Genomic DNA, 18,663 nt, shown 5'->3' with positions numbered 1-18,663 from the left:
CAAGATCCCAGCATCGCAAGGTTATGTGTGGCGCTGCTGGGATCGTGACGGAGCCGGTGTACACTGGTAACTATGATACACATCGGGTAACTAAGGGACCTTAGTTACCCGATGTGTATAATGGTTACCAGCGTTCACCGGCTCCGTCAAGATCCCAGCATCGCAAGGTTATGTCTGGCGCTGCTGGGATCGTGACGGAGCCGGTGTACACTGGTAACTATGATACACATCGGGTAACTAAGGGACCTTAGTTACCCGATGTGTATAATGGTTACCAGCGTTCACCGGCTCCGTCAAGATCCCAGCATCGCAAGGTTATGTCTGGCGCTGCTGGGATCGTGACGGAGCCGGTGTACACTGGTAACTATGATACACATCGGGTAATTAAGGGACCTTAGTTACCCGATGTGTATAATGGTTACCAGCGTTCACCGGCTCCGTCACGATCCCAGCAGCGCAAGGTTATGTCTGGCGATGCGTGCGGAGGGCCGGGGCGAGTGGCCAATCCATGCGGAGTGCGGGGCCAGGCCGAGGCGAGCGACCAATCCGTGGGGGGGCGGAGGCAAGGCGAGGCGAGCGGCCAATCCGTGCGGGGGGCGGGGCCATGGCGAGCCCAGCGGCCAATCAGCTTTGTGTCACCGTAAGGACACAATTTTGGAGCAAGACAGACAGACAGACAGACAGACAGAATAAGGCAATTATATATATATATATATATATATATCCAGTAGTTCAGATGGTCCAATAATCTGACACTAATAATCTGATATTTTTTATTTATAAAGCCACAGATTATATATCAAAATTAGGAAAACTATTACATACTGTACAGTATATGTATATATAAAAATATCAAGTTGCTCACATGAAATACATAAAAAAGAAAAATCATTCAATAAATAGACATAGGAGATAAATAAATAAAGTGCTCATGGGTGAGCTTGGTAATATTTATCATGTGCAGCCATGACAGGCGTGATGTTGTAGGTAGAAATGAACCATTGTGTTGTGCGTCATATGATGTATTCTATGTGTGATCTTTGTCCATCCATTGGTAAGGCCAAATTCATTGTAGACATTAGTGCAAATCCATAGGCCTGCATTTCATATCTGACCCTCCTATCCTTCCAGATAATTTCCAGTGAGCACAGCTATGTATCTATTACATTACATGTATGAAAATGTGGTCTCCAGTACTGGAAGAGGCAGCTAAGAGATGTCAGAATCGTGAAGCAGGGGCTTATTAGAAGATAACAGGACAAAACAATCACTGATCTCGGGGAGACCAGCCAGAGAATACACTGCCGGCAGCCAATGAGGGCACTCAACACAGTGAAATCCTAGGTGCATTGCCCCCTGGGAAATATGCAAATCAAAAAGTCTGTGCAGCCTCTGTTAGGAGTCTCGACACAGAAACTAGCCAGATATTCCTACTTCTGTGTCGAGACGCCTAACAGAGGTTCCACGGACTTTATTGATTTGCATTAGAAGATAACAGGAAAGCGGGACATGCAATAGTGGTCTTCGTCCAGTGTCTCCAGATGTGCAAAACAACAATTATCAGAATGGCCCGAGAGCTGCAGACTGTATGGAGATTGCTTCTCTTTGCGGTTGCATTGCTAATTTGAAGACCTTTAGTTCTTTCACTACTGTTGCCACTTTCTGGACGTCTCTCATTCCACTTTGTCCATTTTTTTCTTGTTTATCAGATCATCATTGAATTCACGTCTCTGCCCGGGAGAAAATTACATCACTGAATGAGATTGATACAAGACTGATATACCCGCCATTATCTGCAGGTTTGTGCATAAGCATAACTCACAGCTGTCCTTTCTTGGGGGATATAGCCACATAATATTTGTCAAAGTGGATGAGGCTAGTGCAAAGTGCCCAATTATCTGACTGACGTCATCCAGACACAGTCACATAGGACATGTGAGAGGAAACCAAAATAAATTCTCTTACCGTTGCAGGTACCAAAACTTTAGGCCGGGATGCGACCAGTAGGCAGGATAAAGGGAACACTAGCAATTCTGGCGGCCTAAAAATGAAAAAAATAAATAAATAAATAAATGTCATGAATCACACTGGTATGGTAAAGAAAATCTGCAAAACACCCAAGAATGAACTTAACAACCATTTTATACCCTGTTCTGCATTCCACCATAAGCAGAACCCCCAGTATTTAATGAAGAGGGCCATACTAATGAAAACATCTAATATGTCTTTAGGAGCATTCCTCATTGATGACATTCAGAGTTTCCTTTCCTGATCTATTCCTGTGCACAGATGATGGGCTCCTACAATGTATCTGTCTAGGTAAAAGCTATCAGCCTGGTCTAGGGCAGGGGAGAGATTTCTGCTTCTGTACTTAGCTTACAGAGGATAGTTTAGACTGGATACATTGTAACTATTCTATTGGCTGTGTCAAATTGCACACTCTTTCCGTAGTCGTGAAATATATTTTAAGGAGCAATTTTGCCATAATTATTTTTTTACTTCAGCAAATCAGCGAATTGTCACAGGTCCAGGTTTTGAAGACCCTGATAATCCACTCATATTGCATAGACCATTAGTATATGAATTACCATAGCAACCACATAATCATACTTAGCAGCAGTCGTGATTTTGTTGGGACAGAACCACAAACCGAACCGGAAAATGGCCAGAGACATTCCTTGGGCGAGGTCAAGTGACCCAAATTATGCATAGTAAACTCTGCAAAGTATGCTTAAAAGCTGACTAGACTGAGCTTCCTGCCTTCATGATTGTGGTGTCAAATGATCCCGTAAGTTAGCAGGTGGTGATCATAATTATATTTATAGGAGCCTCAGTAATATTTGTCTACGTACCACAACAAAGCATACAGGTACAATAACGATAACGACAATGACCAGCACAATTAGGGCAATTCCAAAGGCAGGAATAGTGGCTGGAGCAGCAACACCAGCGGTATTTCCTGTAGAAAAACAAAATGCAGCAAAATTATGCTCATAATATACATGTATTATATATCATTATACAATATATGTTTTTGGTAAGACAAAATACCTAAGATCACTAAAAAAAAAAAAATAGCAGTGCTATGTATCTGTATTACTGGTCTCATTACCTTGTGGCTGACTTGATTGAGTTGGAGCTACACTTTTTGTTGTTTCAGTTCCCAGGGCTGTTGTAGTTACTGGAGATGTTGTGGATGTAGGTCCTGGGATTGTTGTTGTTGCAGGTTCTTTGGTTGCTGTTGCAGGTCCTGTGGTGGTGGTTGTTGCAGGTCCTGTGGTGGTTGTCGCAGGTCCTGTGGTGGTTGTCGCAAGTTCTTTGGTTGTTGTTGCAGGTAATGTGGTGGTTGTTGCAGGTCCCGTAGTAGTTGTTGCAGGTACTGTGGTGGTTGTTGCAGGTTCTTTGGTTGTTGTTGTTGTTGCAGGTCCTGTGGTGGTTGTTGCAGGTCCCGTAGTAGTTGTTGCAGGTCCCATAGTAGTTGTTGCAGGTCCTGTTGTGGTTGTTGCAGGTCCTATTGTTGCAGGTCCTGTGGTGGTTGTTGCAGGTCCTGTGGTAGTTTTTGCAGGTCCTGTGGTAGTTTTTGCAGGTCCTGTGGTAGTTGTTGCAGGTCCTGTGGTAGTTCTTGCAGGTTCTGTGGTGGTGGTTGTTGCAGATTCTGTGGTGGTTGTTGCAGGTCCCATAGTAGTTGTTGCAGGTCCTGTTGTGGTTGTTGCAGGTCCTGTCGTGGTTGTTGCAGGTTCTTTGGTTGTTGTTGTTGCAGGTCCTGTGGTGGTTGTTGCAGGTCCCGTAGTAGTTGTTGCAGGTCCTGTTGTGGTTGTTGCAGGTGCTGTCGTGGTTGTTGCAGGTTCTTTGGTTGTTGTTGTTGCAGGTCCTGTGGTGGTTGTTGCAGGTCCTGTGGTGGTTGTTGCGGGTCCCATAGTAGTTGTTGAAGGTACTGTGGTGGTTGTTGCAGGTTCTTTGGTGGTTGTTATTGCAGGTCCTGTGGTGGTTGTTGCAGGTCCCGTAGTAGTTGTTGCAGGTCCTGTTGTGGTTGTTGCAGGTCCTGTTGTGGTTGTTGCAGGTTCTTTGGTTGTTGTTGTTGCAGGTCCTGTTTTGGTTATTGCAGGTCCTGTGGTGGTTGTTGCAGGTCCTGTGGTGGTTGTTGCAGGTCTTGTGGTGGTTGTTGCAGGTCCTGTGGTGGTTGTTGCAGGTCCCGTAGTAGTTGTTGCAGGTCCTGTGGTGGTTGTTGCAGGTCCTGTGGTGGTCGTTGCAGGTCCCGTAGTAGTTGTTGCAGGTCCTGTGGTGGTTGTTGCGGGTCCCGTAGTAGTTGTTGCAGGTACTGTGGTTGTTGTTGCAGGTTCTTTGGTTGTTGTTGTTGCAGGTCCTGTGGTAGTTTTTGCAGGTCCTGTTGTGGTTGTTGCAGGTCCTGTGGTGGTTATTGCAGGTCCTGTGGTGATTGCTGCAGGTCCTGTGGTGGTTGTTGCAGGTCCTGTGGTGGTTGTTGAAGGTCCGGTGGTAGTTGTTGCAGGTAGTGTGGTAGTTGTTGCAGGTCCTGTGGTAGTTGATGCAGGCCCTGTGGTGGTTGTTGCAGGTCCTGTGGTGGTTGTTGCAGGTCCTGTGGTGGTTGTTGCGGGTGCCGTAGTAGTTGTTGCAGGCCCTGTGGTGGTTGTTGCAGGTCCTGTAGTGGTTGTCGCAAGTTCTTTGGTTGTTGCTGCAGGTAATGTGGTAGTTGTTGCAGGTCCTGTTGTGGTTGTTGCAGGTTCTTTGGTTGTTGTTGTTGCAGGTCCTGTGGTGGTTGTTGCAGGTCCTGTGGTGGTTGTTGCAGGTCCTGTGGTGGTTGCTGCGGGTCCCGTAGTGGTTGTTGCGGGTCCCGTAGTAGTTGTTGCAGGTACTGTGGTTGTTGTTGCAGGTTCTTTGGTTGTTGTTGTTGCAGGTCCTGTGGTGGTTGTTGCAGGTCCTGTGGTAGTTGTTGCAGGTCCTGTAGTGGTTGTCGCAAGTTCTTTGGTTGTTGTTGCAGGTAATGTGGTGGTTGTTGCAGGTCCCGTAGTAGTTGTTGCAGGTCCTGTTGTGGTTGTTGCAGGTTCTTTGGTTGTTGTTGTTGCAGGTCCTGTGGTGGTTGTTGCAGGTCCTGTGGTAGTTGCTGCGGGTCCCGTAGTGGTTGTTGCGGGTCCCGTAGTAGTTGTTGCAGGTACTATGGTTATTGTTGCAGGTTCTTTGGTTGTTGTTGTTGCAGGTCCTGTGGTGGTCGTTGCAGGTCCTGTGGAGGTTGTTGTAGGTCCTGTGGTAGTTGTTGCAGGTCCTGTGGTGGTTGTTGCAGGTCCTGTAGTGATTGTCACAAGTTCTTTGGTTGTTGTTGTTGCAGTTCCTGTGGTGGTTGTTGCAGGTCCTGTGGTGGTTATTGCAGGTCCTGTGGTGATTGTTGCAGGTCCTGTGGTGGTTGTTGCAGGTCCTGTGGTAGTTGTTGCAGGTCCTGTGGTAGTTGTTGCAGGTCCTGTGGTAGTTGTTGCAGGTACTGTGGTTGTTGTTGCAGGTTCTTTGGTTGTTGTTGTTGCAGTTCCTGTGTTGGTTGTTGCAGGTCCTGTGGTGGTTGTTACAGGTCCTGTGGTGGTTGTTGCAGGTCCCATAGTAGTTGTTGCAGGTCCTGTGGTAGTTGTTGCAGGTCCTGTGGTGGTCGTTGCAGGTCCCGTAGTAGTTGTTGCAGGTCCTGTAGTGGTTGTTGCGGGTCCCGTAGTAGTTGTTGCAGGTACTGTGGTTGTTGTTGCAGGTCCTGTGGTGGTTTTTGTAGGTCCTGTGGTGGTTGTTGCAGGTCCTGTGGTGGTTGTTGCAGGTCCTGTGGTGGTTGTTGCAGGTCCTGTGGTAGTTGTTGCAGGTCCTGTGGTAGTTGTTGCAGGTCCTGTGGTGGTTGTTGCAGGTCCCGTAGTAGTTGTTGCAGGTCCTGTTGTGGTTGTTGCAGGTTCTTTGGTTGTTGTTGTTGCAGGTCCTGTGGTGGTTGTTGCAGGTCCTGTGGTGGTTGTTGCAGGTTCTGTGGTGGTTGTTGCGGGTCCCGTAGTAGTTGTTGCAGGTCCTGTGGTGGTTGTTGCAGGTCCTGTGGTGGTTGTTGCAGGTCCTGTGGTAGTTGTTGCAGGTCCTGTGGTGGTTGTTGCGGGTCCTGTGGTGGTTGTTGCGGGTCCCGTAGTAGTTGTTGCAGGTCCTGTGGTGGTTGTTGCAGGTCTTGTGGTGGTTGTTGCGGGTCCCGTAGTAGTTGTTGCAAGTTCTTTGGTTGTTGTTGTTGTTGTTGCAGGTCCTGTGGTGGTTGTTGCAGGTCCTGTGGTGGTTGTTGCAGGTTCTGTGGTGGTTGTTGCGGGTCCCGTAGTAGTTGTTGCAGGTTCTTTGGTTGTTGTTGTTGCAGGTCCTGTGGTGGTTGTTGCAGGTCCTGTGGTAGTTGTTGCAGGTCCTGTGGTGGTTGTTGCAGGTCCCGTGGTGGTTGTTGCAGGTCCTGTGGTGGTTGTTGCAGGTCCTGTGGCGGTTGTTATAGGTCCTGTGGTGGTTGTTGCAGGTCCTGTGGTGGTTGTTGCAGGTCCTGTGGTGGTTGTTGCAGGTCCTGTAGTGGTTGTCGCAAGTTCTTTGGTTGTTGTTGCAGGTAATATGGTGGTTGTTGCAGGTCCTGTTGTTGTTGCAGATCCTGTTGTTGCTGGCTCTTTGGTTGTTGTTGTTGCAGGTCCTGTGGTGGTTGTTGCGGGTCCCATAGTAGTTGTTGCAGGTACTGTGGTGGTTGTTGCAGGTTCTTTGGTTGTTGTTGTTGCAGGTTCTGTGGTGGTTGTTGCAGGTCCTGTAGTAGTTGTTGCAGGTTTTGTGGTGGTTGTTGCAGGTCCTGTGGTAGTTGTTGCAGGTCCTGTAGTGGTTCTTGCAGGTCCTGTAGTGGTTGTCGCAAGTTCTTTGGTTGTTGTTGCAGGTAATGTGGTGGTTATTGCAGGTCCTGTTGTTGTTGTTGCAGGTCCTGTTGTTGTTGCAGGCTCTTTGGTTGTTGTTGTTGCAGGTCCTGTGGTGGTTATTGCGGGTCCCGTAGTAGTTGTTGCAGGTACTGTGGTGGTTGTTGCAGGTTCTTTGGTTGTTGTTGTTGCAGGTCCTGTGGTGATTGTTGCAGGTCCTGTGGTGGTTGTTGCAGGTACTGTGGTGGTTGTTGCAGGTCCTGTGGTAGTTGTTGCAGGTCCTGTGGTGGTTGTTGTAGGTCCTGTGGTGGTTGTTGCAGGTCCTGTGGTGGTTGTTGCAGGTCCTGTGGTGGTTGTTGCAGGTCCTGTAGTGGTTGTCGCAAGTTCTTTGGTTGTTGTTGCAGGTAATGTGGTGGTTGTTGCAGGTCCTGTTGTTGTTGTTGCAGGTCCTGTTGTTGTTGCAGGTTCTTTGGTTGTTGTTGCAGGTCCTGTGGTGGTTGTTGCAGGTTCTGTGGTGGTTGTTGCAGGTCCCATGGTGGTTGTTGTAGGTCCTGTGGTGGTTGTTGCAGGTCCTGTGGTAGTTGTTGCAGGTCCTGTGGTGGTTGTTGTAGGTCCTGTGGTGGTTGTTGCAGGTCCTGTGGTGGTTGTTGCAGGTCCTGTGGTGGTTGTTGCAGGTCCTGTAGTGGTTGTCGCAAGTTCTTTGGTTGTTGTTGCAGGTAATGTGGTGGTTGTTGTAGGTCCTGTTGTTGTTGCAGGTCCTGTTGTTGCTGGCTCTTTGGTTGTTGTTGTTGCAGGTCCTGTGGTGGTTGTTGCAGGTCCCGTAGTAGTTGTTGCAGGTACTGTGGTGGTTGTTGCAGGTTCTTTGGTTGTTGTTGTTGCAGGTTCTGTGTTGGTTGTTGCAGGTCCTGTGGTAGTTGTTGCAGGTCCTGTGGTGGTTGTTGCAGGTCCTGTGGTAGTTATTGCAGGTCCTGTGGTGGTTGTTGCAGGTCCTGTGGTAGTTGTTGCAGGTCCTGTGGTGGTTGTTGCAGGTCCTGTGGTGGTTGTTGCAGGTCCTGTAGTGGTTGTCGCAAGTTCTTTGGTTGTTGTTGCAGGTAATGTGGTGGTTGTTGCAGGTCCTGTTGTTGTTGTTGCAGGTCCTGTTGTTGTTGCAGGCTCTTTGGTTGTTGTTGTTGCAGGTCCTGTGGTGGTTGTTGCGGGTCCCGTAGTAGTTGTTGCAGGTACTGTGGTGGTTGTTGCAGGTTCTTTGGTTGTTGTTGTTGCAGGTCCTGTGGTGGTTGTTGCAGGTCCCGTGGTGGTTGTTGCAGGTCCTGTGGGGGTTGTTGCAGGTCCCGTGTTGGTTGTTGCGGGTCCCGTAGTAGTTGTTGCAGGTCCTGTGGTAGTTGTTGCAGGTCCTGTGGTAGTTGTTGCAGGTCCTGTGGTTGTTTTTGCTGGTTCTGTGGTGGTTGTTGCAGGTCCTGTTGAGGTTGTTGCAGACTCTGTGGTTGTTGTTCGTTCTTCAGGTGTTGTTGCAGGTAATGTGGTGGTTGTTGCAGGTCCTGTAGTTGTTGTTGCAAGTTCTGTAGTGGTTGTTGTAGGTTGTGTGATGGTTGTTGTTGTAGATCCAGCAGTTGTTGATAATGCAGTAGTTGTTTGTGATGTGGTAGGTACTGGAGTAGTTATTACTTCATCTGTAAGAATGGAGAAAAAAAATTAACAAACTTTTTTTGTGAATAGTAATATATACTGTTTCTACTATTCTGTTTATTGTTTGCAGACATTGCCTTGGTAAAAGCTCTGTGAAACACATCCTGAACTATTCAAAGAACTGTACCCAGTGGAAACATGTTTAGATGTTTATTCGATTTAGGGTTCCACTTGTGTTTTGTACGGACAAGTGCAATCCGATAAAACATCAGACTGCACTTGCACCAGTGCAAAACTATGGGGCAGTGTCCATCTGTGATTGATTTCTCATGCCATATCGACCTGAGAAATGAATTAAATGAATTGCAGCATGCTGCACCCCCATACAAATCTATGGGAACGTGTGAAACATAGCAATGCACTCGCATGTCATCCAACCACAGTGTGATGTACACAGAGACAGGCAGGGGAGGAGACACAGAGAAAGTGCTCCCTACCTTTCTTCTCCGCAGCTGTGATCCGATCGCAAGATCACATCAGTCGCGTGATCCTCGGCTCACGCTCGCAGCAATAGGGTCATTAGCATATTGCTTCCGAAGGTCTTGTGTGACGCCCAGAGTTATGGGGTACTCGGTCACGGGCAGTGTATATCTGGAGAATGTCACTTTGGTGGCTGTTGCCCGGTCTCATGCCCTGGGTGCTTTTTAAAAAGGGGAATATTTACAGGGGATTAGAATAATGTTCACACGTGACACCACTTGCGGTGTTGCGGCTATGTAGATAGAGCCGCCGCTTCACAATGTCCACTACTGGGGCTGGTGTTAATGGCAGCCTGGATGTTAGACCCTCTGCAAGCAAGGCCGGGCCGCAGAGGGTAGGTGTAATGACAGGTGTCGGAAGAAGGTAGTCCACACAAGGGGTTCAGTGCAACTGGTTCTTTACTGACTTTCTGGTGGTAACTGGTCACCCAAGGTCGGCTGGTTTCACCTTCAGGTCCCCTTGTCCCAGTGCCAGTGTAGTAATCTGGTACCTTCTTCCCCTGCACCTGTCTCTGGTTGGTGGGTCCCCGTGGCGTAGAGAAATTGGGGGTCCCCGTCTGGTGGTTTTCCACTGCTGTCCGTATGACGGTAACATGAACCCCTTTGGGGTTGGAGTCTCTGGTCCTGTCCCCGGCTCTCTTTGCTACTGAGTCTTGGATTTTTAGGGTCAGCGAGGTCCTTGATGGTCCTCTCGCTGTGCAGGTGTTATCAGGCCTGCCTGGAGCTTTATGCCTGAGTTAGGGTCCTGTAACCCATTGGTGCATAGTTCTGGGAGTACTCCATCATACTCCACCATACTCCACCGACAACTACCCTCCTTGGCACCAGGTTACTGTCAGCTCCTTGTCAGTGTGTCTCCTCACGTCCACCTTCACTTTCCGACTACTCAGACTCACTGTCCACTATCTGCTCATCCGACCTGGTCATCTAGTGGACTGGACTGGCTCCACCTCTAGGCGACCATCCATTGGTCCCACCCTAGATTTGCACCATTGTATGGGGGATTGTTGGGGAAAACTGGGATTTTGTGAAATGCTTGTGTGTGACCGGCACTGGTCTCCTGGGGCCCTAGGGGGTAGGCCCTGCATCCTGGTGAGGATGCATAACTTTGTAGCTCCCTGATGGCTTCAGTGGCGCTACACTTGCATCTGAAGCTATACACTAGTGGAACTGTACCTTTAAGGGTACTTTACACGCTGCGATATCAGCATATCCCTGCCCGTGGCGCACAACATCGCTAACACCCGTCACACGGACTTACCTTCCCTGCGACGTCGCTGTTGCCGGCAACTGCCTCCTTTCTAAGGCGGAGGTACGTGCGGCGTCACAGCTATGTCACACGGCAGCCGTCCAATAGTAGCGGAGAGGCGGAGATGAGCGGGACGAACATCCCGCCCACCTCCTTCCTTCCTCATTGCGGCCGGCCGCAGGTATGAGGTTGTTGCTCGTTCCTGTGGTGTCACACATAGCAATGTGTGCTGCCGCAGGTACGAAAAACAACCTCGCTACTGAATAGGCAACGATTTTTGGTAAGAACGATGTCTCACATACCAACGATTTTCACCACTTTTGCGATCGTTTAAGGTCGCTCATACGTGTTACACACTGCGACGTCACTAACAACGCCGGATGTGCGACGCAAACACCATGACCCCGACGATATATCGTTAGCGATTTTGCAGTGTGTAAATGGCCCTTAAGGCTATGTGCGCACTAGGCGTTTTTTACCGCTTTTTTGCGTGTTTTTCAGGTGTGTTTTTGTTCAGAAAACTGCATGACTTTGCTTCACCAGCAAAGTCTATGAGTTTTCATTTTTGCTGTCTGCACACAGCATTTTTTTTTTCCAGCTGTGTTTTTGTGGTGCCCACAAAAACGCAGCATGTCAATTATTCCTGCGTTTTTCACTGCTTTTTTCACCCATTGAGTTCAATGAGATGTTCAAAAACACAATGAAAAGCGAAAATTGCAAATATAGCTGCGTTTCTATGACTAAAAATGCAGCTATAAACGCAAGGGGTGGGTAGTACAGTCACGTGTACAGGAAGAGGATTGTACTCACCCAGCATTCCTTGCGTTGGTCCTGAGCATTGTCCGCTCCCAACTCTTCTCCCGGTACCACCACCCCTGCTCCGGCTGTCTGCAGACTTCCAGGACACATCCGATCGCTCCAGGACCTGCCGGTGATCAGCTGATGCGGTCACCTGACTGCATCAGATGATCGTATAAGTCCAGCGGTGAGGCTGGCTTTTTACCGCCCAGTTGATTTAAACGATCAGCTGATGCTGTCAGGTGACCGCATCAGCTGATTACCGGCGGCTCCTGGAGCAATCGGACGGGAGTCTGCACAGAAGTGTGTAGTTTTTTTTTTTTTTCTACTGATGCATCAGCTGATTGTATAAATGGCTTTTATACAATCAGCTGCTGTGTCATGTGATTCAGGTCCTTGAACACCTGACACACCATTTGATTGCTTTGCCTTCCAGCAAACCGATCAGATGATATTGGATCTGGATTGGACATCGCGGGACCCTTGACCCAGGCCTACGGTGGAGGGGGGAGTTCTTTATTTCAATAAAGAGGGAGTCACTAATTGTGTTGGGTTTTATTTCTAATAAAAATATTTTTCTGTATTGTTTTTTTTTTTATCTTTACTAGAAATTCATGGTGGCCATGTCTAATATTAGCGTGACACCATGAATTTCGGGCTTAGGGCCATTTGATAATACACAGCTAGCCCTAACCCCATTATTACCCAGTGAGCCACCTGGCACCAGGGCAGCTGGAAGAGTTGGATACAGCGCCAGAAGATGGCGCTTCTATGAAAGCGCCATTTTCTGGGGCGGCTGCGTACTGCAATTCGCAGCGGGGGAGCCCAGTGCTGCAGATTTCAATCCCCAGCTGCCTAGTTGTATAGAAATTGGGTGAAGCTCACTTCGGGTTTTTTTTTATTATTTCATGAAAGTCTTGCCTATATTTATTTTGCATGCTGAGCCTTGTAGTTCTGCAGCTGCTGTCTGCTCTCCTGCATACACTAGTGGATGGAGTATGCTGAGCTTTATAGTTCTACTCCCCCCTGCCTCTCCCTCCAGCATACAGTCGTGGATGGAGCATGCTGAACCTTGTAGTTCTGCAGCTGTCTGCTCTCCTGCATACACTAGGGGAGAATGAAGAACAGATTGAATAAGGAAATGACATCAGATCTTTTTTTTTTTTTCTTCACCAATCTTTAATGGCATTGTTCACGGATAAAAAAACACATAAAAACGCAGTGAACAAAAACACAGCAAAACGCAGCCAAAAACGCATGTGTTTGTTTGATGCGTTATGCGTTTTTAGCGGCCAGAAACGCAGCGTTTATTATGCCACAAAAAAAGTTAGCTGCGCACAAACTCTTAAGGCTGCTTTACACATTACAATTTATTGTGCGATCGCATTTGCGATCGCACCCGCCCCCATCGTTTGTGCAGCACGGGCAATTTGTTGCCAGCATTGCACAATGTTGTAACCCCCCGGCACACGTACGGTACTTACCTTCCAAACGACCTCGCTGTGGGCGGCGAACATCCACTTCCTGAAGGGGGAGGGACGTTCGGCGTCACCGCGATGTCACACAGCGGCCGGCCAATCGAAGCGGAGGGGCGGAAGGTAAACATCCAGCCCACCTCCTTCCTTTAGCATCGCCGGCGGCCTCAGGTAAGTTGTGTTCATCGTTCCCGGGGTGTCACACGGAGCGACGTGTGCTGCCTCGGGAACAATGAACAACAGGACGTTCGATTTTTAGAAAATAAGCAACGTGTCAACGATGAACGAGAAGGTGAGTATTTCTGCTCGTTCATAGCTGTCACACGCTACGATATCACTAATTATGCCAGATGTGCGTCACTTACGACGTGACCCCGCTGACATCTCGTCAGATATATCGTAGTGTGTAAAGCCCGCTTTAGTCATAAATATTGACATGGGGTTTTTTGCTGGTTACTGTCTAGTGAAAATGTCATTACCATTCTTGTACACACGTCGCCCCTGAGGCCTTGCAAGGATCTAGTTCTCATCCACATTCATTAATGCTCACATCTTACTTTATGTGTGAACATTCATGCAGATTTGGATTTAACTCATGTTGATGTCCTAACGGTCAAGAATGGCTATAACAAGATTAGCACAGCACAGCCTCAGGCTTCAGCCTCTATACTGTGTAGAGCCATCTAGACCTCATAGACATGTACATATTTACTGAAATAAAGAAAATCAAGAAAATATCTATACCACTGATATAAACGCCTAACCTACTGCTTTATAGTGTTTTACGGTGGACATTTAAATGTTTTTCTGAGGCATCACCTTTATATGACTGTCCTTCAGAAGATCACAACACAAAGCACTGAATGTCTGGGTCTGCCATATTTGAAATTAATGTCCTTAATGTGACCGGCTTCATAGGAGATTTACAATAGACTACAATGTGAAAGTATTGGAGTTTATTAAGTATATTATACAAGCAAAGGAGACTAGAATGAAAAATAGTAAAGATATGTACGGTATATATAAAAGCTCAAATAACTCCTTTAGGCCCTCTGCGCACACTGCTTTTTTGCTGCATTTTTGGTGAAAGATTGGTGCAGTTTTGTTCATAAACTTCATGCAGCCCTTCCCCAGCAAAATCAATGAGAAATCCGAAATGCTGTGCGTATGTTGCTTCTTTCTTCCTAAGGGTGCGTGCCCACGATCAGTGTTTATAGAGTTTTGGACGCAGCTGAAGCATGCTGCGTGCAAAACTCTGCGTTGCACAGTACAAGCATACTAGACGGGATTTCTAGAAATCCCATGCCCACTGTGCTTGTTTTTTCCACAGCAAACACTGACCTGCTGTGTGACTTTCCAGACCGCAGCATGTCAATTGTTTGCTGCGGACTCGCATGCATCCTTCGTAGGAAGAACAAAAGCGAGAGACCACAGTGCACTGAACCCTCCTCATGGGTACAAGCAGCTGCGGTCTCCTGTGTTCTCCTGCGGAGGAGACTCGTGGACCCGCAGGTCAGGGCCCGCTGCGTCTAGGACACAGTGAATCCTGATCGTGGGCACATTCCCTTACAAATTTTGCTGCAGTTTTTCCGCAGCAGAAAGGAGCAGCATGTGACTTCGTTTCTGCAGGTCCCTGCGTTTGTCCCTGTGTTTTGCCATTGATAATATTTGAAAAACGCGGGAACAAAAACACAAGCAAAAATGCACCCAAAACGCGGTAAAAAATGCATGCGTTTTTGGGTGCTTTTTTTTGGCCAGAGGTGCGTTTTTCTGCCAGAGGGTGCGTTTTTTGCTGAAGAAACAAATCTGCAGTGTGTGCACATAGTCTTATCACCCCCCCTAAAAAAATAAACTAAAAAGTTATAAATATCACAAAATAATACCAATAATGACAATAGAACCTCAATTAATCAAGCTCTTCACAACTATTTCACACATGAAATAAAAAAGTTATGGGTCTCAGAATAATTAATTTTTTAAGTGCATTAACCTAAAATGCTGCCGATTTGATAAGTTCCTATAAGCATCAATCAACAAGGGGTTAATAAATCACAAAAAAACAATAAATAATTTTTGTCACCACCATTATAATAACACACTCTAATGAAAATAACCTGTCATTTTTACTGTACAGTATAGGAAGGAGATAAAAGCAAAACAATAACTGGGGAATATCTGGGGGGGGTTTCTGTTTTTTTTTATTCCCAACAAAGAGGCAGTTCTAAAAATTACACAGGTCTACGATTAGAAAGCTGTTTGATTTTTTTCATCTAATTTCCATGTATTTTGGTGTGCTGAAAATGAAAAAAATATTGAAAAAAATCCTGGATGTCAGGATTCGCCACAAAATGCTAAATTCTCTTCAAGTATAGTACATTTTTCATAATTTTTTTCTTTTTTTTTAGGGTTTGGAAAGTCAAAATTACTAATAATTAATTCACATCAATGAACTGAATATATATATAATGCCAAAAAAATATAACTTTCAAAGAAAAGAGTGAGCTAATGAAACCAGCATCAACATTTTGCAAGCTGAATGAGTGGGCTCTGACATGCCCGGGCTTGTTTCAATTGTTTTATCTTTGTTCTCGCCTGTTCACATTTTTTAATCTTAGTTCGTGTTAGCTCTTCATATTCAACCATGTTTCCCAAAATTAGCATTATGGCTCAGTGGAAGTGTATTAATTCGCCTGACAGTTTCTGTTACATTTGTGGTGAGTATACAGTGTTGAAGCACAGCTGAATATTACAGACTTTGTGAAAAAAGTATACTTCGCATATTTCGGACTAAAGCTTGGAGATCAAGATAAAGCTTGGCGCCTCATAAAGTGTGCAAACGGTGTGTTGAGGACTTCCGAAATTGGTTCAAAGGTAAGAAAAAAGCTTTCCGTTATGGGATTCCTATGGTATGGCGAGAGCAAAAGAACCATAGTGACGATTGTTACTTTTGTTCATGCGATGTGAAAGGGTATAATTCAAAATAGAAGCATTCCATTTCATACCCCAATATTCACTCAGCAATTCGTCCCATCCCCCATGGCACAGATATACCAGTACCCAAGGCCCCTGCTTTCTTGGAAGAGATAACTATGTCCGATGAAGGTGGAGTCATACCTGAACCAGATGAATCAAGTTCTGACTTTGAAGATGATACAAGACCAAAATTGTTTTCCCAGGAAGAGATGAATGATTTGGTAAGAGACTTAAATCTTCCCAAAGATGCCACTGAGTTACTCGGCTCAAGGCTCAAAAGCAAGAATTTATTGTTGCCAGGAGTGTCTTTTTCATGGTTCAGACATCGTGAAGACGAGTTCGTTCCTTACTTTGCCCAGGAAGATAAGTTGGTTTATTGCATCAATGTCGAAGGTTTGATGGGTCAATTCAAAATCCAATATGATTCAGCGCAATGGCGTCTTTTTATAGATTCTACAAAAAGAAGTCTCAAAGCAGTTTTACTCCACAACGACGGTTTTTATGCTTCCATCCCTGTAGGTCATTCCGTACACCTCAAGGAAACCTACAAGAACTTAGTATTGGTTCTTCGGAAACTTAAATATGAAGACCATGGTTGGAAAGTGTGCGGGGATTTGAAAGTCTTGTGCAGGCTGCTCGGGCAACAAGCTGGGTATACCAAATATCCTTGTTTTCTGTGTCTATGGGACAGTTGAGACCGACAAAATCACTGGACCAAGAAGAATTGGCAGCCGAGGGTGCTCACAGTTGGTGAAAAAAATGTCATCCGAGAAACTTTGGTTCCTCCCCATAAAGTTCTTCTACCACCTCTCCACATCAAATTGGGATTGATGAAGCAATTCGGAAAATCACTTCCAAAAGATGGAGAATGCATCAAATACTTGGTCACCAAGTTTCCAGGCCTCTCGGAGGCAAAATTGAAGGAAGGTGTGTTCGTCGGACCAGACATTAGAAGGCTTATAGCTGATCAAGAGTTTATCAATACCATGACTTATCCTCAAAAAGAAGGGTGGATTGCATTTAATGGGGTCGTAGAGAAATTTTTAGGCAATAACAAAGACCCTGACTACAAACAAATCGTCGGACGAATGCTGAAAGCATTTCAAGCTTTAGGTTGCCTGATGAGTTTGAAAGTGCATTTCCTCCATTCCCACCTTGACAACTTTCTTGAAAATTTGGGAGCTGTGACTGAAGAGCAAGGTGAACGATTCCACCAGGACATTAAAGAGATGGAAAGAAGATACCAGGGAAGATGGAGCATTACAATGATGGCAGACTACAAGAAGATACCAGGGAAGATGGAGCATTACAATGATGGCGGACTAAAAGAAGATACCAGGGAAGATGGAGCATTACAATGATGGCAGACTACAAGAAGATACCGGGGAAGATGGAGCATTACAATGATGGCAGACTACAAGAAGATACCAGGGAAGATGGAGCATTACAATGATGGCGGACTAAAAGAAGATACCAGAGAAGATGGAGCATTACAATGATGGCAGACTACTGTTGGATGCTTCAGAGAGACATTACAGATGCTACTCACACGAGTACCAAGAGAAGCCTCACAGGGAAGAAGAATGAATTTTAGTGTGTGTTAGTGAGCTCATTGCAGTTAAAAAAATGATTTTATGAAACATTTGTAATAAAAAATTAATATTATGAGTCTATTTTCATTTATTTTGAGGTATTGTCTTATTTAACATAGTTACTTAAATTGTCACAAAACGTGATGTCCTATGACAAAACGGAGGTCATTTTCGGATTCAGCGCACTCAAAAACATAAAGATTACGTGGAATAACCAAAACAGCTCTCGAAATGTTTTTTTGGTTTTTTTTGCAGACCTGTGTTATTCAAAAATATTATGGATACCCCCAAAACAGCACCAATAAAAACTTGATCCCATCCTGGAGGAGAAAAAACCCCAGAAAAAAACAGATCTCAGATGACTACACTGACTAAAACAGATAAAATAAAACTCAGCCATCATCTTCCACTGACATCTTCATCATCATCTGCCTCTAAAGGGGCCTTTACACACTGAAACTTTCTAGCGATCCCACCAGCGATCCCAACCTGGCCGGGATCGCTACAAAGTCTCTGGTGAGCTGTCAAATAGGCAAACCTGGCCAACGACGCAACAGCGATCCGGACCTGCAGAACGACCTAGCTAGTCATTGGGGACGTTGTAAAGCAGCTTTTTGAAAGGGAAGTCGCTAACGAAGTCGCTGTAAAGTCCCCTTTGCACACTAAAACTTTGCTGCACAGCGGGAAACAAAGGACCAAAGAATGGTCCTGAACGATTTGTAGCGATCACAACTTCACAGCAGGGGCCAGGTCGCTGATGTGTTTCACACACTGCAATGTCGCTGGGGAGGTCGCTATAACGTCAAAAAACCGGTGACGTTACAGCGATGTCGTTTGCGATGTTGCAGTGTGTAAAGCCACCTTAACAGAAGCCAAGTGGAGCTGAGCCTCATAAATGCCAATGTCAGTCTCTGAAGGAGACATGTAAAGCGTGAGTTCGGGTTCAAGGGATGAGATGTTTGCAGTTTTAAATCCCCTAAGGGGACTGAAAAAATAGAAAATTTGAAGTTAAAAAAATATCTAAAAAAGAAAAAAAATTGAATCGCCTTTCCTATTCGCCCATTCAAATTTGTTTTAATGAAAAAATAAACATGTTTGGCATTATGGTGTTTGTAAATGTCTGATCTATCAAAATACAAATGAATTAAATCAATAGGTAACCACCACTAGAAAATAATGGAAACCACAGAATTGTAGTTGTGAAAATAGGTGTCTCTAAAATATGTATGGGTATGTGCGCACGCTGCAGATTAGGTGCAGAAATTTTCTACACCTAGAAATTCAACTTGTGACAGAATCGCATGCTTTTTTGGGGGGGTTTCGGAGGGTTTTTGTGCCATGTGTTTTTTTTTTTACTGTATTCAATGGCTAAAAAATCCAGGACAAAAACGCATCAACAATTGACATGCTGCTTCTTTCTTCTGCACCCAAAACTCCATGGACGAAAGAAGCAACGTGTGCACAGCATTTATGGATTCTCAAAGACTTTGCAGCGAGAAGGATAGGCATGCAGTTTTGGGCACCCAA

The 18,663-nt window shown here is 45.9% G+C and overlaps 2 protein-coding genes across 3 annotated transcripts in view; one reads left to right on the top strand and one right to left on the bottom strand.

Moving 5' to 3' along the window:
• Positions 1-750: 750 nt before the first annotated feature.
• The window catches only part of LOC142250086 (uncharacterized), a gene marked incomplete at its 5' end in the record, with an annotated part of 39,275 nt that continues 21,362 nt past the window's right edge, over positions 751-18,663 (bottom strand). The window contains 4 exons of the mRNA XM_075322149.1: positions 751-1,730; positions 1,966-2,041; positions 2,853-2,959; positions 3,113-8,554. Coding sequence (XP_075178264.1) covers positions 1,985-2,041; positions 2,853-2,959; positions 3,113-8,554 — 5,606 coding nt within the window. The remainder of the gene's footprint in view (positions 1,731-1,965; positions 2,042-2,852; positions 2,960-3,112; positions 8,555-18,663) is intronic.
• Positions 1,726-18,663, top strand: part of C8H1orf210 (chromosome 8 C1orf210 homolog) — a 358,767-nt gene continuing 341,829 nt past the window's right edge. The window contains exon 1 of one of the 2 annotated variants that reach the window (XM_075320441.1): positions 1,726-1,799. The gene's annotated coding sequence lies outside the window, so the exon portion shown is untranslated. The remainder of the gene's footprint in view (positions 1,800-18,663) is intronic. The other variant, XM_075320444.1, reaches the window with a different exon arrangement.

Source organism: Anomaloglossus baeobatrachus, chromosome 8 (assembly GCF_048569485.1).
Source record: "Anomaloglossus baeobatrachus isolate aAnoBae1 chromosome 8, aAnoBae1.hap1, whole genome shotgun sequence".
NCBI lineage: Eukaryota > Metazoa > Chordata > Amphibia > Anura > Aromobatidae > Anomaloglossus > Anomaloglossus baeobatrachus.
Note: the sequence above shows the minus strand (reverse complement) of the source record. Positions and strands in the feature narration are given on the sequence as shown.